The sequence below is a fragment of the Haliaeetus albicilla genome, chromosome 3 (genome assembly GCF_947461875.1).
Source record: "Haliaeetus albicilla chromosome 3, bHalAlb1.1, whole genome shotgun sequence".
Taxonomy (NCBI): Eukaryota; Metazoa; Chordata; class Aves; order Accipitriformes; family Accipitridae; genus Haliaeetus; species Haliaeetus albicilla.
This window is the reverse complement of record NC_091485.1, coordinates 30,474,821-30,496,320: the sequence shown is the minus strand read 5'-3', so window position 1 is coordinate 30,496,320 and position 21,500 is coordinate 30,474,821. Positions and strand designations below refer to the sequence as shown.

The 21,500-nt window shown below is 36.7% G+C and overlaps 1 protein-coding gene across 5 annotated transcripts in view; it reads left to right on the top strand.

The window, feature by feature from the left end:
• The window catches only part of NOL4 (nucleolar protein 4), a 197,502-nt gene that overhangs the window by 145,858 nt on the left and 30,144 nt on the right, over window positions 1-21,500 (top strand). For 4 of the 5 annotated variants that reach the window (XM_069779255.1, XM_069779254.1, XM_069779257.1 and 1 more), the window contains 3 exons: window positions 2,637-2,816; window positions 3,566-3,757; window positions 15,750-15,863. In XM_069779255.1, coding sequence (XP_069635356.1) covers window positions 2,637-2,816; window positions 3,566-3,757; window positions 15,750-15,863 — 486 coding nt within the window. The remainder of the gene's footprint in view (window positions 1-2,636; window positions 2,817-3,565; window positions 3,758-15,749; window positions 15,864-21,500) is intronic. The other variant, XM_069779256.1, reaches the window with a different exon arrangement.

The window sequence follows — 21,500 nt, the reverse complement described above, 5'->3', positions numbered from 1 at the left end:
GTTCTTGAAATAAATATTTTGGAGAAGACATTGGACAAGGCTCTCTATGCGATGCTTTCTTTAAAAAAAAAAAAATTACTATTGCATTTTTGAGAGACATAGCTAATCCATTTTGGCCTGAATTTCTTTCCTTCACAAAAGCAAATCTCAATCCTGGTGCATAATTTATGATCTTGGCATCCAGCCCAAACATATGTACATACTGAAATCAGTTTTGCATCTGTTTAACTTCATGCACATGAGTAGTCTAATTGGATTTAGTCTCATGAAATGACTCATGCGAAATCAAGTGTTTGCAGAACAAGGGTTTCAGACAGTAGGGTTCTTCAGGGCAGTTGCTTCTACAGCTTTATATGGTGCCTAGCACATGAAATGGCTCTTTGATTATCTAGAAGCCCTCTGCATGCTGTATAGCTGTGGTGCAAGGTGAAACGAAGAAGTACAAAAGAACAAGTCTGGCAGTCTAGGTCAGATCTACTACTGCATAGCACTTGGACACAATTTCAATAATTGTAACAATTAATTAATTGTAACTTTCTTTTTTTAAAAATTTTCATCTGGGAACCTCTTCAGCATCAAAGAAAATCAGTCTTCTTATTCCTTCATAACAGGCTACCAGGCCGCAGGTGTCACACTTCTGGTAGCCATTGGCTGGTTAAATACTGTTGCTTATATATACTAGACACTCTTGATAAGTTACAGCCATCATCTCCTGTCAGTATGGAACTATATTCTTCTGGAGCCTAATAATTCAGTGGATTCAACATCTCCTGCAAGGAAGAGTTATCTGAATGGGCAGCAATGTAGATGTTCATCATCTTCCCAGAACAAAATACCAGTGTGTCAAGAAAAGAAACAAGTTTTTTTCCTGCTCTCCCAAGTCTTATCTTCCTATGCCATCTCATAACCTGCTAATCCTGAACCCTGGCTAATTTCTTGCCTCATAACTGGGCAGTCATAGGCTATAGGAAGAGAAGAGGTGATGCTGAGCTTGCTACTTATTGAAGGTGTTTGTATCTAGAGGCTGGATCTTCTGTTTTCTTTTGATGTTTTCTCATTCTCTTTCTGTCTGCTATAAGGGTCTAGTGAATGGAGAGTGGTCTAGAGAGTGAAGAGACTCAAGGAAGGGGATGAGAGAGGCTGCAAGTTCTGATGTTAGGAGCATTAAGGATTAATAAGTGGAACTCCAGGGAATTTGTACTGTGAGAATATAGTCTGGGGAGGATACATAAAAAATGGAAGGCTTGGAGTATGAGTGCTGTTAAGGCAAGGCAAGGAAACGTATAGGAGTGACTCCAAAACTGATGGTGTACATAAGATGGAAATGAAAATAGGGAAAGAAAAAAAGAAGTTGGAGTAAGAATATAAAGCAAGAAGTATACCTTAAAGATGAATGGCCTTTACCTCCTACCTCACTGCCCAGCTACATTCTGTGGTTGGTGAAAACACCCTGAAATAAAGACAGTTTTAGGAAGCTCAGAGTGTAGATCAAGGCATGTGATTTTAAGTATTTGAAATGTATTTTTGATTGAGGCATTATGCTCCTGACTTCTGGTGACATTTAGGCAGGAGGCACCTAAAAAAAGTATGTGAAGTTCATCATGTAATACCTGATTCAGGACTCTCTGAAGTTAATAGACTACAGTATGCTTTGAAGCAAGAGAGGAAAACATTGAAATATTACAGGATTAAAATATTATAGAAGAAAAATTGTGCTCTGAATTATCTAAATGTGAATCTGATGGTTCTGGCGAAGATACTCACCGATATGTTTGTGTGACTGGGGGAATGCTATGATCTTAAAGTGTTAAGTTGTAGAAGGCTTTTTATTACTGATGTCTTTTTGTGGTCTGCAGTCTGAAGTGCATACAGAGGAAACAGGTAACTGAAGTCTTGATATTGCAAGGAAAAATGCACAGTATTGACTTTTGGTAATTGAAAACTTTTTGGTCCTACAAGTGGATACACTTTAATGAGATGGTCATCTGTTTTAACCAGCAAGCTGAATTTCAGCTCAGGGGAAAGTTCTGAATGCTGATATGCAAAGAGACAATGGTTTTGCTATATGATTCTCAGGAGATCATTCAAAATTTTAACAAACCTACACATCTCTAATTCATTCTGAAGTTTTGCAAGTGAAACCAGAACATAATCATCTCCATGTTTTGCATAACTTATTGTAGCTCTTGATTATTGATTGGATGAATATCAATGTTTCCTACTTAAATCCTCTTTGCCTTAAAATGTGCAATTTTTAATCCTTTACAGTTTTGTGCAAATCAATTACCCCTTATTTACATCTTGGCTAATACAAAGAAGTTGTTATTTTTAAGAAACTTCTGCATGCAGTGCTTAAACAAGGCTGTATGGCAAAGACCTCATGTTAACTGTATTTACCATAGGTAGTTCATTTGTTAATTGATTTACTGAATTTGCAGCTGGTCACTTTTTTGAAAGTACTGAAATTAATATTGTGAATTCTTCGCTCTTACAAGTATTATGAGCACTTTATGTTGAACAAAGAATAAAAAAAAATCATGGAATTCTTTAAATATTTATATATATAAAGCATTTTTTATGAGAAGACCTTATTTCCATGGTGAATTTTTACTAACATTCTTTTTGTCTGTTTTCAGTCCCCTGCACATAGCTATTCAAGCTATGACTCTGGCAAGAATGAGAGTGTAGGCAGAGGTGCTGAAGATCTGTCTCTGAACCGAGGAGATGAGGATGAGGATGACCATGATGAGCAGGAAGATCCTGAGAAGGTTAATGAATCAGATGGGGTAGAAGCTGAACGACTGAAAGCTTTTAACGTAAGTCCTCTTGCACTCGTTGTCTTGTTTACTTTTACTATTCCTTTTACTTTGTTATTTATGAGTAAGTTTGACAATTAAAGGCACATTAATTTAATTTGCAGGATTTATTTCAATTATTATTTTAATGCATATTAAACACTTGCCAACAGATGACAGATTTACTGTGTTTTATTTAGAATTTTAAGGCAGAATGCCATGTTTACCAGTGAGGCAAACAAAGCTTTGTTCTGTATGTGTGCATGTGCTCCTGTGTGTGTGGATGTGGCTGTGTGTATGTGCATGTTCACCCATTGAATGGAAAGGGGCTGTAGCTAGTTTATCAGAAGACCATTCTGGTGGTCAGCTGTTCTCTATTGCTTTCCCAACGTATGTAATTATGCATGAAAACACAAGCAATTGTTCAAACAAAGAAAAAGTGAGAGTCAGTTCAATAAAATGATTAGCAATCACAGCTTATTGTTAATAATGAAAGTTAAGTAGTGCCTATTTTCACAATCTGTTCTGGTTTATCTTACAAGTTCTGTATCCTATAGACTATTCTTTTCTTGTCTTTTTTTTTAATCAGCTTCCCCCCCGCCCCCCAATAACCCTTTAAAGAACTGTTTGCTTAATATTTCTGGCTTCCCATTACAAAGCTCTTCAGTGGATAGCAAAAATGTCTTCCTATCAGTAATCAAGACAGGAAGCTAGGAAGAGAAGAGAGCCGCCCTCCAAACCCATCTCCTCTGTCTCCCTCTTGCCAACAGATGTTTGTCAGGCTGTTTGTAGATGAAAACTTGGACCGAATGGTCCCAATCTCTAAGCAGCCCAAAGAAAAGATCCAGGCTATCATTGACTCATGCAGGCGACAATTCCCTGAGTATCAAGAGCGTGCCAGAAAACGCATACGTACTTACCTCAAGTCCTGCAGGCGGATGAAAAGAAGTGGTTTTGAGATGGTGAGTTTTGATTTAAAACCCAGCCCTAGTTTCCATCAAAACCCCATATGTAAATCCATGGCACTATTTTGTTTTCATCTTAGTGTCTTTTTTTTGTTTGTTTATTTTTTTGGTAATACCAGGTCAGAGGTTTCTTTTTCCCTCCTTCATTCTTCTGAATTTATTCCCGTTGTTCACTGGTTTAAAAATGCTTTGAGACACTAGAGTTCAGACGATGAACTAATATGGATGTATAGAAAAAGAAGAAGAAAGCAAGGCATAAGGAGGGAAACCAAATGATGGCATATATAGTGACTTATTTCCTACTTCAGGTTACACTTAGAGATTTTTGCCTGGAAAAGTCTTGCAGTAAGATGGATTTTTCTTTAAAATGCCTCTGCTAACTGGATTTCTATGAGCTCTCTAAAAATTAGATCCTGCTAGAGAAATTCTATACCCAAGAAAATGCCCAGTGTAGTAACATCACACTGGCAATGGTTTTGGCTTTGGGTTTTTTCCTTCTACATTTTAGACTATTACTTATCAGTAAAAGTTACTCCTTTGAAATCTTTCAGTTGATAGATAGGTGTGGAAAACACATTAAATGGTTTTAAAACACAGACATCAAGCTTACAGTTTGAGCATCCCAGTGGTTTAGTAATTGTAATTGAACCAAAACCCATGAAAATTATGATGGTATACAACTGTCAGTGTTTTCAGATATTAATATTTTAATATTACTCAGTAGCACAAGAATGGGTAAATAATAAGTCTTCTCACCAGTTGGCAGCTTTATTATCTCTAAAAAACTTTTGCATTTCCAAAACCCAGGAAAGTCAGAAGAAACTAGGTAGCTACACACCTTATGTTTGATGTGTCATCTTAGCTATCTCTCTGGCCTCTAGATGACAATAAAATCACCTCATCATTACAAATAGATATCATTTAGTGATTAAACATATCATTTTTTTTTAACGAATCATCTGCAAACCCATTGATTACATTAAAAAATTACTGGAGATGATTGAATTTTACTGTTTCTCTCTTTCTCTCTGTCTTTCTCTTTCCTGCAGTCTTTGCAGAATACTTATGATTTCCATATGTTGTTTAAGATGTTAGCTGACAGTTTTAAGAACAAAATATCAAGTTTATTTGTAGGATAAAAGCACTATCAGATAACACAAAAAGCAAAGACAGAAACTAAATTTTTGTATGTGTTTGTGATTCTAATTGACTGCATGTTTTTATTATTTGAAACATTGGGATAACACCACTTCTGAACAAAGGAAACACAGGTGAAGAGAGACAGGTAGAATAAAGGACATCTGTACAGATAAAAGTGCCAAAGATTGACTGGTGATGTACATGTCAGATTGTAGAGCCTTCCAAAATAAAGAAAAACAGAAAGTAAATATTTTCCATGATACACTAAGTAGTATCAAATTGCATCTACTCACTTTGGTTGAAAATAATTCAGCAACATCAAGTTCAGCTTTCACGATGCTAAATATTTTTATTTTGCTGTACTTTCAATTGAAAATACTTACGAAATTAGCCGATGCTAGCAAGTCTCCTCACTGTTCCAATTTATGGCCTCATTACTGTCATTATTCACACTGATGAGCAGTTATGTAAACTGGCTCATTTTTTGTCATCTGAAAACATTGCACAACTGTTTTGCAATATGAATAAGGGGCTTACAGTCTGACCCATAAGAGCTAGGTTGTTGGCTTGACTTCAGCACACATTTGCAAATGTTACTTTCATATGAATAAAGGTTGCAGGATCAAATTTATTCTTGGGATGGGAAAAGGAACAGAGGTTACCATGAACATGATCCAAATAAGCAATCTTTATAGTTCAGAAATACTCACTATTTTTATAATGTTCCACGACACTTTATGATGGGCTTTATTTCTTTTTAAACAAACAAATTACCCTCTAAAATATTGACTTTGCTGCCCATGAATGGAAGTGACAAGGCACTGGAGCTCATGCCAAAGATTTCAGCCCCCTTGGGCCTGAAGGGAAATCTGTCCTGCTTCTCTGTTCACAGGTAGGAACACGAGCCAAAGACTATCCGAAGTCTTTGGAGGAGCTCCCATTAACTTCCTAAGAAAATAAGTGGTGTTTTATGTTTATGTCTTGAATAATTCTGAAATGTAATATGTATCTATTTGATGTTTTTAATTATTTTCTGATTTCTGAATTACTGTGTCAGCACCTCCTGATTGTAAGTAGTTTGTTAAAATGCTACCATGGACAGAGGCACTTGACTGTATGATTATTTTAAATGTACTTACCATTTTGACAGTGGAAAAGAATCACTTTGTCTGGATAATAACATTTGTTCAAAACAATCATGAAGGGACATGCTGGTGTTGATTCGAATAAGGTGTTACCCTCAAGTATAGCAAAACGGGATAATGATCTCCTCAGGAGCAATAGTGCTACCGTTGTTATATTAAATAGGATGTCAGATAATAATCTCCACAGGAGATGTCTTTTGCTATAGACATATTAAACACAAGTTTTTCATTTTGTTCAGGTTCAGAATGCTACATTTTGAGCATCTAGTTGCAAGAGAAAAAGAGAATAATCTCATATATGGCATATGACAGTTCAGACTGTGTGTGGAGCAGTGCAGCTATCTACAGCGTCATATTGTAAAGTGAAGAGAAAATGTAAACACTAAGTTAAATTAGTGTAAGACTGCATGGTAAAGATGAAAAAGCATGCCTGAAGCCTGCTTCTGTCAGTTATTTGCCATTTGTAATCCAAACGACAGTTCTTGCTGTATAACAGGCCAGTTCTAGCTCTGAGGCAATGGGAAAGACTCAGTCTAATGAGTCTTCATATTGTTAATTAACATGTTTCTCAGTATTAATATTTTTAAGGACTACTTATACTTATTTGCTTCTATCTGTTTCTACTTATGACAGATAGTTGTCTGTGGACTCCAAGGCAGCTTGCATACCTTCTTGTTACAAATACTCCTTTGAGGAGTTCCCTTTCTACATTGGAAATGCTTTGTCCATTTGACTGTTCAGCTTGTAATTGTGCCTTTTTCATTCTGACACAAGCATACCCCTCGACAAGACACTGTCAAAGTTTTTCTCATTAGATTGTTTTTCTCCTCCCATTGTCTCTTGCTTATGGACTGTTGAGAATGTTCTCTTACTAAGTTCTACGATCTTGCTCAGAATCTTTCATTGGAAGGGAATTTTGTCAAGTCCTGAAATCACTGGCTTTTGGATGGGATCTCTAGGTTGTGCTTCCACCTGTGCTATGCTGTAGCACTTTGTGAACTTCTTAAAGTTCTTGATGTTCTTAAAGAAATTCTTTCTTTTTCTCTTAATTAGCCTATAAGCAAAAGAAAAAAAAATTACCGTCTCTTTCTCAAGGACTGATATTAATAAGAATTCCTTTATATACATTAAGTGATTTGTGACTTATATATGCTATACAAGAGGAATTTTCTCCCTGAAATGGTCAAATGACCTGTTTTGCTAATGTTTTTAAAATCTGTCCTTTAGATTTGTCCCAGCCTCTGTAGCTATAGAAAACTGCCAGTTAAAAAAAAGACAGTAGACAGCTGCTGAGGCTATGTGGTATGTATTCATTTAGTTACAGTCCAGAAAAATTTTAATGCTAGAAATAACCAAATGAGGATGAATTGACTTAATAATTACATTTTCTACTATCTGCTTCCTCCCATCTTCATGATCTCCTATCATCAGTCTCACTGCATTCAGTTTGAAACTTCATCTTACAGTATCTTTTTCACAGTTATGGCATATTTTCTATGTGCATCCCAATGCAAGAGCAAGGTCTTAAATTCTCATTCACAAAGAGATTCTTCCTTTTGTTTAAGCAAAAGTAAACCCTCCTTCCTAGGCAGTACTGTAATACAAAGCAATAGTATCAAAGAGGAAAGTGTTCTTATATATTGGAGAGAAAAGGCTAGTTATAAATGCTTTTCATTGTCCGGAGACAAGTTTGCATGTGTCAAAGAAGAGTCACACTATGCCTGAAGACAGTTCCTCAGTTAGATCCCAGTGTTGTTCATCCCAGCTCCTTCTGTCCTATTGCCAGCCTCAATAACAAATAACTAAGCTCTGTATCTTCACTGCTGTCATTTGGTTGTGCCAATTGGCTGTAAGAGGTGTTTTAATGATTTGCAACTGTGCACATGTTGATCGAGGTGTTTTAAATGTGTCTAGTGGCTTGGAGTGCTTCTATATTGTGATTGAGCAACTTTGGTGGGGACTGGTTTGCAGAATGGGGTATGTTTTCTGAAATCTGCCTCGTTAAGATTTCTCGGGATAGGTACCTAGCCTCTGTTTTTAAGTTTTAGCTTCACAGAGAGGAAGCTTTCATTATTTACTGAATTTAATGCTGAATAGTCCAGCTGCCCTTGCAGTCACATGGCTTTTCAGTCCTCCAGGCCTTTTATGGCTGGAAAGGTCATAAATGTTTTCAGGAAGGTGAGGGTCTGTGGATACAGGGATGCATACATAATCTTGACTAATAAGCTGGGAAGCATTAAGAAAATTATCACAAGAACAGTTACATGAAGATCTACAAATAATAATAGAGTTGTTGCTTTGTACTATACCCCAGACTGTTGACTGGTCACTTCCCTTTCTAAGCATCTCACCCTTGTTTGACAGTGGTTCCCTTATGTAAGTCTGATGAGCAACATAGTTGAAAAAGGGCAAAGCTACTCTCTTACAAACTTTGACTTTTTCCATTAGGTCTCGCATGTCCTTAAAATAAAATTCCCTAAGGCTCTTAAATATCTTTTTCCCCCCACAGAACAGTTCAGTGAATACTTATGTGATTTTTAAGAACTGCCTTTTAAATCTGTCTCAGATACCTTCTTCTTTTCAATAACTTTTGCAAGTATGGGCAATTTTGGAAAAGTGAGTGGTGGAAGAATTTACACTTTTTCCAGTAGCCTTGGAAAATGTGAAGAAGTTAGCTTTGAAAAAGAACGAAAACTAAAAATTGAAAAATTCCTAGCAACCTGATAGTAATTAGTCTTCACAAAAGATAGGAATGCAATTTTGACATTTGTTTCATTTTTAAAATTGGATTTAGAAGAAAAACAATCTCCTCCAAAATAAGTTCTGATACAGGAAAAAAAAAAACCTTTTTATGGAACTAAAAATATCTGGGGTAAAAGAATGTTCACCCTGATTACCCGTAAACTTGAAATAAAAAAAAAAAGTAGTAAATATGTCAGTTTTTCTTATGCTGTGATTCTGACTTAGATTGAGACCTCTGCTGCAATGATACTTGATTAGCTGGTTTGTGCCAGTAACTTAAGGACAGGGAGCTAGTTCAGTATATTTGTTTAGGGGAAACAGGAACCAGTGTTAAATCAGACTCAGTTTTTCCTCGTCCTCTGGAGTTTTGCTAGTAAACTGCTTGCTATTGGAGCGTCCAATCCCCACCTAACACAGAAGAGGCTAGTTCAGCATGACAATTCCTGGCGTTCTCTGTCTCTCTGAAATACCAGATAAATTTGGGATGGAGGTAATCTTACCTAATTTTGCTAGAGAAATTAGGTGACCTGAGCTCCCTCAGCAATCAGTGAAGCACTTAGATGAACTAACTATTCCAGAGAAGTTCATCCCCAGCTGTCTCATGAGTCAACTTCTGGAGATACCTGTCTTTTCAGTGAAACAAAAAAGATGCCTAGATGACTAGTTTAGGCAAAATACTTGAGTTTTAGGTGGATAAAGTCAGAGATATATTCTTTCTGTTGTTCACATAAGTAATTTAAAAGTTTCACTAGCCCCACTGAAACTGGTCTCTTGAACAAATGGAGCGGGACTTGGCCCCAGATGTAGGCACAGCAGCAGCAGCAGAACACTGGTTGATTGGAACATGTCACTTGCTTAACATTTAGACAGGAATATGGATATGTTAAGATATATATGGATATATTTAGGTGCTGTCGTAATCAAGGTGCAACATGCAATGTTTCAATTAAATGTACTTTAAAGCTGGAAACTTAAAGTGATGTGAACATCATTGAACATTTTAAAAAGCCTTTTCTGCCATTTAAGAAAATATTTCTAGTTATTTCTCTGAATTCCTTAGTAGGTGTTACAATTGAGTATTTATCACAAGACTGCAAGACTGAGCAAAATATATCAAAACCCAGACTGAAACACAGTGCTGCAGGCATTAAAATGCCAGTCTCGTTGTTTATATTTCACTATTCTGTACTAACTAACAATTATAAAAGTACATCCAATACAGTGCAGTACTGTACTTCAGTCTGTAAATTAAAAAATACTCTGTGGAAAGGTTTCTGAATCCTTTGTAATGGTGCAGTGTAGAACAGTTCCGTGTCATACATTTCACTGTGTTAGACTAAGTAAAAAATCTCATTTGAAGATAATGCATACCCTGTCTTGTAAAGTATTTTGGATATTTTTTTATGAAAAAAATGCTATTTAGGTATTGCATACTGTTATAAATATGTTGGGGATTTTAACACATTGTGTTAGAGCTTAATAAATTATTATGAAAGAGTTGTGGCATATTTGCAGTATTTCATTTTGGATATGAACTGGTCTTATGATACCTGAGGAGAAAGCTGACATGCAGGAGAGCACTAGGAGGTATCATGTTATTAGGAGCCCAACTTGCAAAGAATTTCTTAGTGGTACTTCTGGAAAAAACTCGGTTACTATTAGTGAGGCATGTTAGGCATTCATCTTCAACTTCGGATGCCCAATCACTTTGAAAAATTTGGAACTGTTTTTTTTTCAATTTTGAGTAACAGTTAAAATATTTTCTCATTCACACATTTATATTAGAGTTCATACATTTATATTAGGCTCTCTATGAACAAAACAAAGTAACTTGTATGTTTATGTGCTTGCAACTGTCTTATACTGAAAGATCTCCTTTTCAGTGTTAATTGGCCTAAACTAGAAGATGGTATTTATGCACAAATGCCAGGTTATAAAGTTTGGCATTTTAGCAGGTGTGCTTGTGTGCCTATTATCTGATGTAACAGGTAGCTGTATTTTTTTCAGAACTGAGCCAGACTGGTGTAGCGTGTAATAGTATCTAGACCAAGCTTCTGTATGACAACTTTGGCTTTTATTTATAAGTAAATACTGGATCTCACAAAAAATGCCAAGGTAGTAACTTCAGAGACAACAGATCTCTAACCACAGGAGGACAGCACGTACAGCAGATTGCAAACTTCTTTTTGGTGAATATACTGCTCCTAGTGGTTTTGACTGAAATACAATTCATACGTTATATCAATAATTGGTAGATTTATACCAAAAATGTACTTCTGAAATTGGAACATAGCAGTTTTTTAGCTTCCCTATAGAAATACAGGAATTGTGTGAATATGCCAAAAAGGATATTTTGTTTCCCATGAGGGTACTTCAAAGGTACATCACTTTAAACAGAAGACCTGATGATATTGTATACAGTTGGTGTACTGCAAATGGGTATTCTACAGCATATTGAAAGCGCTAGTCTCTTTTATGTTAAGGAATCAGAGATTATACTTACAGACCTAATTTCTAGAGAATCTGGGCCAAGGATTTCTCATTTCAGCTACTAAAAAATAAGCAACCTTACAGGACTACTCCATAACTCCAGAAGGGCTTGTTGTAAGATGTTTTGATTGTTGAGAGCCAGATCTAAAGACCACCGAAGCCATGGAAGGATCTTCATTAGCTTTACTGTTCTTTAAAGCAGACCAACAGTTATTTGACTACAAAGAAGTATCAGCTAATTTGATTTTTCATTAAGAAATCTGTGAAAGTGTATCTGTCAGCAATTTGTACACTCTTCAGAAAGAGATAAGGGGATGAGCGTGTAAAGTCTTCATATCAATTTGCACAGAAGTGATTTCTTTTAAAACCATGCAAAAGTTCCTGTCCAGTATGGTGGTTAAGTGTGCTTGTTGCTTTGTCATCACTGTCATCTACAGGCTCTGTGGTGGTCTCAAGAATCAGGTTTAAATTCCCTTGAAATGCAGTTTCAAATATGAGAGGACTGGAGGTGGTTGGTCATCTCCCTTGGGCTACTGAGGGAATTTCAACCACTTCCTGAATGTCAGTCACTTCGAAAGATGTTAAAAAAGAGGCATCCTCATGTACATGAAATCTAGCAGGTTTCCCTTATATCTTTTGTCAGAATGCTCTTCTCCTACATCATGTTAGAGCCTGAACGTTAGTTGTGTGTCAGCTGAAGAGATGTACAATATCAAAAAACAATGTGTGTTCAAAATGTGGCTGCTGTTTTAGTGCAGTCACAAGCGGTATCACGTTTCCAAGTAAATACAAAGGAATTCTGTGTACTGCTGCTGTGTGATGGACAGAGGCGTGTAGTCTTCTCAGAAGGTCTGTATTAAGCTGTTTACTAGATTCCCTCTACGTTTTATTTATCTCTTCACCTGAAAGTTACTATAAAATTTTCACATGTCATTGGTTCAAAAATGACAAAAACGTTATCCTGCCTTCTAATTTTGCTATGTGAATTGTTTGTTTTGGTAGACTAAAGGTTAGAGGCTTGCTTCTTTTCTGTTGTTTTACACATGGGTAGTTCCAGTATAGTTATTTCCTGCTTTACATCACTGTGAAGTAAAAGAAGAACCACACTGGGGCTGTGAATGTTATGTATCAAACGACATTAGGTGCATTCTGCCAGTTAAAGCTGGTTGGGAATTTTTTGATAATGCCTTTTTTGTTTTTTCCTTGAAGAAATGTTAGTCTGTCAAAGGTTTTCTGTTTTGACGTACTCCAGTAAAATGAAACCTCGTTTCCTACTAGTCCAGTGGGCAGGTTGTGGATCTAGGAATTGTGGGGGGAGCCTGGGAGCCCTTGGAAATAAGGACTCCTTGGCTCCTACATTTCCTGCTGTAGTCCCAAACATGCAGGAACCAGGTCTTAGCTCTCAGCTCTGCAGAGGGGAGCCTGGTAACCTAGAAAATGCTGGTTTGGCTAAGATCTGCAGGCTCCCTTCTGCAGAATTGAATGATGTTGCTTTTGCCATGTTTCCCAAGGCCTTTGTGTCTCACCCTCGGATAGGGAGTTGAGAAATATTCAGAACCCTAGAAGGACTGGGATGCTTGTGCTTCTTACAGAGGTGGTTTTATAGCTGGTAGTCATGGTAGAGTTCATGAATAATCAGAACTGCAGAAGGTGAGGAAGTTAAGCTAAGCCAGAAGGAGCCTCTGAGCTTAGAAGATGGGGCTATTAACTCAGTTTATTTAAAAACATCTTTTAAAAAGTGGTTATTTCAAAGCAATTTTTCCTCTTAGGCAAGGCTCTTCAAAATTGATCTTTTTGACATTTCACAGATATGGCATTTCATGGAACAGAAAATCCTCTTTTTAACAGCTCTACTTTTAGTGACAGAGGACTGTGTTCATCTTCTCAGTCAATGTCAGACTAGTACTCTGCCTGAGTTAAGCTGATAGAGCCCGAGCCTTAATCAGATGATTTTTCTCCTGTGCTTTGTTACCGTATTTTACTCCCCAGGTGACTCAACTGTGCATTCATTACATTCTCCCTATTCACTCTAGATAGTTCTTGACATGAACATATCAACAGCCAGCTGCAGTGACGAGTGAGACAAATTATGAGTTAACACATATTTCAAGAGGAAGATACTCCATTACCTGGAGATTTTTTCTTTTTTGTGGCTACTAACTTTGAGTTCAATATTTCAACAGTGAACACGTAACCACTGTACTCCTATTCAGAGAAAAGCACATGACTGCTTGATTTGTACGGTAATTCTTTATTTTTTATTTTATAAAACACTTCAATAAACCTATTCTCTCCCATAAACAAATAAGCTGGGGGAACTTGGGTTCATTTTACTTTTTGGTCAGAACATTAATTTTTTTGGCTCATATGTCACCTTCTAAAAATCCATTGATGTATAGGTATAGTTATAGGTCTAATTAAAGACCTGAGCTGGAGGAATCAACTAGGTGTTTACTCACCATTTTTCAAGAATGTCATTGTGTGGCCACTGCTACAGGAACACTCTGAGACCATGCAGCAAACATAGTCAATGTACCTTGAACATACATAAAACAGTAGCATGTACATTGATATTTGGCCACCAAACACAGGGAGGGATCTAGTGTGGCTAAGTGATGCAATAATGAATTCAGAGTAACATCACCACTCTGGGGAGGCAGAATAAAAAATATAATGCTTTGTCAGTGAAAACCTTCTGCAAAGACTTCCTCCCTCCTCTGGAGCTCTGAGGAAGGTGTCTGCTTGTACTGTAATGTTAACTTCTGTAATGACACCAGGGTTTAATATCAGTGTCCCTCATCTCTTAGGCTTATTTTCCGAACCAGAAACAAGTTCAATAGTTTGTTCTGTCAAATCAATCCAAGTATATTTTATTGTAGTATTGCAGCCTCTGATTGTCTTTCTTACACAGCTGTTACACTGATGCCAGAGAGCTTGTTCTTGTATGAGTGGGGAGAAATAAGCCTATTCCACTAGTGAGGGAGACCCATAAATCCCTGTCTATTTCTGAAAGCTAGTTCAGCTTCTGGTCCCAGACAGACTGTGGTCCCATACATTAGAGAAAGTACAGTGTCAGATTAAAAATTGGTATTCTGCAGAGCATATCTAAAGTCTATAAATGGACTTTAATTTTTAAAGGTAAAAATGCAATATTAGTAATGGTTAGTTTAATTAGTTCATGGAATGTTATGAAAACCATAAAATCAGTTGAGCCAATATAATTAATCTGTTTTAAGGTTGTCTAAGAACTGAATGGGAATACTTCAAAACTTTCTTCCAAAACTCAGTGACATTTCATAGCAGGTTCATATTTATGCTTTTAGGAGTAAGAAGGCAAGACTATAAACCCTCCCCCCCACCAAAACCCACAACCCAAAACCCAACAGTGAACAAAAAAGCACCACCACCACCCACCCCCCCATGGCTAGTTCCTCAGTAGGTATAAATTTGCACAGTATTTTTGAGTTCAATGAAGCTTTGAAAATTTATGGAAGTTCAGAACCCAGTTCAGTAAATTGCAGTCTCTGGAATGGGCTTATATGTATATCAGTATCTATGTTATTATCCCCATTTTCTTTATTTTCTTGGTAGTTCAGATATATCTTTGTATATTAATGAAGAAGATTAGTTTTATTGTGAGCATCTTTCAGAAGATTGTTTTGCATGTAATTAGGAGAAAGAGGTGTGTACATATTCTTCTTAATGAAATGGTAGGGAAGATCATATTGGAGTTCATAGATTTTAGCATTCCCTTGTTTTGGGGGGATTCATTGCACCTCTAACCTAAAACATGTAAATGCTATGAAATTAGTAATGAGGGGTTTTAAATCGGAAAAATGAACCATAGCTAGTTGAACCACACAATATCTACAGTGTTGGAAGGCTGGCATTATCAAAAGAAAAACAGATATTTTTTTTTTTTAGTCATTTTAATCACATCAGTCATGTTGCAGCAAAGAATGCAAATATTCATATACTACAGATTGAGACTGCTCTGAAATGTTCTGACAATCTGTTATGTTTTGAGTGATGTTTCAACCCTATCACTTGGGTTTTTTGTTTTGTTTTTTTTTTATGATGATAAAAAAACACTACTCATCTCTGTCACATGCTGTACAGGATAAAAAGCCTTTCAGTTTTCTTAACAAGAATCAGACGGCCAGGGTGCTGCTGGAACGCAGAGAATATGCCACTGTCTGTTCAAAGTACAGCTTAATGAGCCAGACTAAACACACTGGACAATAGAGCTGTGGAGGAAAAGTGCTTCTCGTGGATCTATGGATCAGCTGCAGCTTTAACATCTAACTAGTTTCATTTTTCATCTTTTACAAGTTCCATTTCCCTGTTTTGTTGGTATAAACTGCATTTCAATGAGCGGACTTTCCTGCCTAGGTGATGGTATTGTGTGCTTTGAAAAAGGGTATCGTGGATTATGCTAGAAATAATTTCTGTGTTTCTTTTTTCTCTCATAGTCACGACCTATTCCCTCACACCTTACTTCAGCAGTTGCAGAGAGTATCCTGGCTTCCGCCTGTGAGAGTGAAAGCAGAAATGCTGCAAAAAGGATGCGGTTGGATAGACAGCAGGTACTGTGTTGTTTGGGGGTCTACCACATCCATATTTATAAATGCACTGGACTCATTTACAGAGGATGCCATGCAGAAGGGTGGTGCAATCCCTTATACATTTCTTGCTGGCAAGAATAATTAAAATATAAAAGCTGTAGTTCTTTAAATGAATACACAAGCATGTCTTTGTCTATATTTACATAAGGTGTATGAGGGTGTCTAGTATATTTATAATGTCCAGCTGGATAAAGCTATATATTTGCTTTTTAATGGTTGTAGATTTTGAGGGCACAGTGTTTAATCTGCGTACTAGAATTAAAAGGAACAGAATACACAGTATATATAATTTACATAAATAACAGAAATGGTGCATGTATCCATGAGTCAGTGTGCTTATCTGTGCACATACTCTCTTTCAAAATATGTACACATTTGTAAATGTAAGGTGAAATAGTGTAAGTTTCTGAAAATATCTATTTGCCTGAAACAGAAAAGTTATTGTGATATATAGCAAAATCCTGTCAATTAACTTATTAGTGAGTTTTTAAAGCTCATATCAATATTTATTTTATTTTTTTCTTATGAGATTATTCAACTATTATAGTGCATGTTAGGATTTAATTATTTTTAATTTGCTAGGAATTGCATGTTTTCTTTCAATTTTTAGAAATCAAACTGGTAGCTCATTCCAGGCTTTGATTGTTTAATTGCTTCACAGATACAGTGAATGTCTAACATTCTTATTGCAGACTATTATGCTTTATTTCTCTTCATGATTATCACAAAGTCAAATCTTAGTAATACTCAGTTGTTCCAATATATGCTTCTGTCATGGTAGATGAACTTTTTTTGTGGAAAAGGACATTTTTTAAAAGAACATTTTCCCTTTATACATAGTCCATTGAGTTCTTTTAGGTCATGCCCTAACTGAATAAAGGATTCCTACTGCTATGCCTAGAACATTGATAGTCTAGTATCTGAGAGTGGATATTGCTATTTCTTTTTGCTGTCATATTTTTTGCTAGTATTTTCATTACTGTGGTACATTTGCCTTAAGATTTACAAATCACATGGGATGTCAAAGCACTAATGTATGGCTTAGTTTAGAAGTAGTGCTCATTCAGATTTTGCAGGTTTTATATTCTCTCATTTGTTCTCTGATTTTTCAGTAACAATTGAAAAAAAAACCCAAAACCCTACAAAGTCGATGTGCTTACCCCAAGGAGAACTAGAAAAGACTTGTGCAAACATCAGTTACTTTCATTGCGCAAAACTGGTGTCTCAATTCCTTGGTCTAGCCAGGGTGAGGCAGAGTTTTTGAGTGATTTAAATGAGAATCCCATAATACTCCCCAGAGAGCTGTTGAAACCAAAAATAATTTAAAAACTGTAGACAGAATTCAAAATGCATATTAGGAGGATATTTTTTCTCTTATTTGTGGTATTACTATGACAGAAGGATTTGGTAACATTTATCATTGAGGGGAGAGGTATTTCTTTACTTTTCATTACAGAATTAAAAATCTGTAGGCAGAATGGCTCCAAACTGATCACCTTAATTACAATTGTGATATTAAAGTAGCAAAGCTGCCTACGAAGAATAGGTGTTGGGTTCTGCTTCCTTCAGCTCTGCCCTCTTTTTGGCAGTGAGTTCTCCGAACACTGTGGAGACAGTTGCAAATAGCACCAGCCATTTGATTCAGCAAGCAGTAAATTAGCTGGGTTGATATAGCTCTGGTGCTTGCAAAACTGTTTGTGAATTCAGGGTAGATTTGCTGAATAGTTTTGGCTGGAAAAAAATTATGGCAATGTGTGTTAGGTAGCTTCATAAAACTTGTAGTGAGAAATTTACCCTGCAGGGTGGAATAGTTAAGTCATTAGAGAAGTAGAAAAACTTCATTCTAGCCCCAGTTCCATTGAAATTTAATTATTTATTCCAAGTATGTGACATTAACAAAGTAGACCGAGAGCAAAGCATTCCAGAATATTTCTGAATGGGGTATTTAACACACACTACTGTGCTCTGTTCTTATGCTGAGATGGGAAGCGGACCTGTATCCTCACATCCAGGGAGAATGCCTTATAGGTAAAAGGGTTCTAACCTTCTCCTCTTCCTATTTTTGCCTTTTACTTACTTTTAAATTTCCTTCACTTTTCTTAGATATGTCCAAAGTGAAATACTTTCCTTGGATTTTTTTCTTAAACAGAGTAAGGTAGAAAAAGTTCAGTTCAGCATGTTGTTTTTACTGTTCCATAGCTCAAAAAAAAAAAAGATGCCTTGTTTACTTGTTAACATGTCTCCACTTTTCCTTTTTAAACATAAATTTCCAAAATTGGGCATTATGCCAATGGGTGGACTCAGGCTTTGAGGACCCTTCAGTGGAAATTTGGGAGGAGGAAAGGGGAAATAAGATTTAGATAATGAAAATTACCACTTCATAAATTATATCAAGAGGTCTTCTTATGGAGGACAACCATTAGACAGTCCTGGAAAGTAGATTGTTAAGAGGATCTGGTAAGAGCACTCATTCAGCACTTCCCCTCAGAGCTGAATGGAAGTGTTGCATTAAAGCTGCTTTATTCTTGCACACAGCACAGTGAAGGTCTGCCTTTTATTCTCCAGAAGGCTGATCTGCCTCAGAGTGAGATGTAACTTGCATCCCCACCACCACCTTTTTCAGAATATTACCCATAACACGTGAATGTATTAAGAACACGGTGAGTGTTATGCCCAATCCTGAAGCTAAGACAACACTTCAGCAGCTTCCTGAACTCCTTTTCTTGTCTTGTTTATGTTCTTTCCTCTTCTTCTCCATTTCTCCTCCTGTCCCTAGCACAACACAGTCCCTGAACAGGAAGTTCTGAGCATGTTGCATGTACGTCCCTAATGGAAGTCTGTAGTTCAGTAAAATAATATGAACTTCCAAACTAAGTATGTTTTTGCCTACAGTGTTAATTTTAACAGTGGTTTGATGAAAAACCATCTCAATTATTGCTCAGCAAAAAGAATCAGCTTAAAAGTAAAAACTATGAAAACTTCTAAGAGTTCATTTTTTTCTTTTGAACTGATAGAGTATTAGCCATGCTCATGAGTATTAGCTGTTTCTTTCACAAGTATTAAGTTTGAAGGATTGGCTTTATATACCTATAATCCTGTGCACAGATTTGTTATCTCTTCAGAATAAACCTCTCCAAAGTGTGTGTGTGTCTGCACACACACTAATACTGCATCTTATGAATGACTTTCTAGAAGTATTTCTGATAGCTGCAGTGCTTAATATAGCCCTGATCTAGGGATATTGTTAAGTGTGATAAAGTTAAGTCTGAAGCAGGAAGAAGCCATCCTATAAAACCCTATATGCCTTAAATTCCACTCATGTGATCTTTGTATTTCCTAACTCAAGGCTGAAAATTTCTGCCTACAAAAATCCAATTTTAAAAATAAGTTAATGAAAACTGGTCTCACTGGCATCAATTACTTATTTTCCAAATTGTTTTTTTCATGGCAATAATTTATTTCATAATGGGAAAATCAATGTGATCTTGTCTGTCAGGAAACTAGTAACTTCCCATAGTTTTTGAAGCTGCAACAATAAAAGCATTGGCAGTTTCTGAGACTTCTCTGTAAGGAATATAAATGTGTTTACTAGGTCACGGTAGCTTGGACTATAATGCTTTGGCTGTCTGACTGTGTTAGATGTTACTCAAGTGCTCTCTTTAGCTTCAGTGCATTTTCATTATCTTGAGATCAAGCTCTGCTGGTTGGCCAGTAGCTTAAGTGCTGAGAAGTTATATATTTGATTCCTATTACCCAACTGAAGAGTTCTATCGCTTCCACTTTTTAATTCTGCCTGGTAGTAAAAATAATTTATTCCCTTGCACAAATTTTATAGATTTATATATTGAAATTGTATAGGATTACTGATACTACTGCCAAACAGCGAAATGCTCATGACACTGGGCTGGATTTGGTTGATCTTTCCCAGTCTAGATCAGGCAGTGGGTACAGAGGCAATGCAGAGCTTTTGTGTTGCTCTCCAAGTCATCTTTGCTGAGTCTGGATACTGAAAAAGGGTAACTCCAGTCTTGAATTTTGAGGACTTTTTTCATCACAGTTGATAAAAAATGTAGAAACAATAAAAAATGTAGAAACAATAATTGGATCGACCTTCTGTGACTTGCTTCAGTCAGAGATAGAAGATGCAATCCTTAAGATTTCCTGTGCTTCTGAGTGATATCTTGGGATGCTCTCCTGGGATAATCCTTCAAGATCCTTATCACATTTCTAGCAATATTCAGTGTGAAGCAGTTGCACTGAAGTGGAGGTTCTGAACTACTATAAACGAGGGAGTAATGAAACAAATTAAGTAGAGCTAAAATACAGCCCTTTTTACATGCATTCCTTATATATGGTAAACAGGATGACTTCTTTTGTTGTGTCCTTCACTTTACAAACCAAATTGTGTCTTGGTTGGACAAAAGGAGAATGGTTAAATAAATAGAAAAATCTGGAAAAAGTCATCCTGTCATTACTGTCCTGGGCAGTGAACCGAGGTTGGGATGCCTGTTTTGTGGGCTGCCGCTGCAGAGGCCTCAGGCCTGTGGCTCTACTTGTTGATCACAGAAATGGAAGGTTCGCTTTAAGAGCTTAACCATTGTCAGTCTTTGCTTCTTCCGAACAGGTATGTGCGTGGTGTAGTTTTTGTAAAACCTCATCATAAAACTGTCTGGAGCACTGTTGGGCTATGGTACACTGTGGAAAGTGGAGGTGGATTAGTCTTGTTACTGTCCTGTCTGAAATCAAAAAGACCAATGAAAATTCTTCAAGGGAAGACCTAAGAGGAATAGTACTTTATATACATCAGTATGTGAGAGGACCTGCCCCTTTATTTTTCCTAAGGGAGATGAAAAGGTGAAATCTTCCTTTGGCAAAGCAAATAAGGATGATAGTAGGAAAAAATTGCCTTCACCTTTATTTGGACACAAGTGGTTTTTGTAACAGCTGCCTTTTGTTTCATTGTTTTGTCGTTTAGAATTGATTCTTTTTGCATGCTGTCATGTTGCAAAATGTATGAATGAACATTTATTCTTCTAATTGAAATAAGAAGATTTTGGTGATCAAGACAAAATGTCAGCACCTGGGAGTGAGGAGGGAGGATGAATATGGGAAAGCAGGAAAAGAACTGAATCATAGAATACTATGTCTGTAGAAGTGTATGAACCTTTTTATGGACATGTCGTGTATAGCTAGCCAGATCACTTGGAAAATTGATGTAGCTTCATTCACACCATGTTGATTCGTACCAATTAGGAATCTGGACCTTTGAGAATTCATTATTCTATTTGTAGATAGGAGAATAGTGGTCACATATGACTGCTAAGCCAGTGAACTGGATTCTCTCCTGGATTCAGTCCATGTTATTTTAGCAATTTGACCTCCATTTCAGTGAGTAATGTCATGGAAGAGCTACCATAGCATGCAGAGTTTTTTGGTCAGCCAAAGGCGTGAGCTATGTACACTTCTTTCATCCTTATGCCCCAAGTAATCGAACATGCAATGTATGATTCTTTGAAGTTACATAGCAAATGACAAGTTGAGCCCAAAGAGAGCTTAAGCTCAGAGGAAAGTCAAAGTTATCTTACATATCTCCCATCC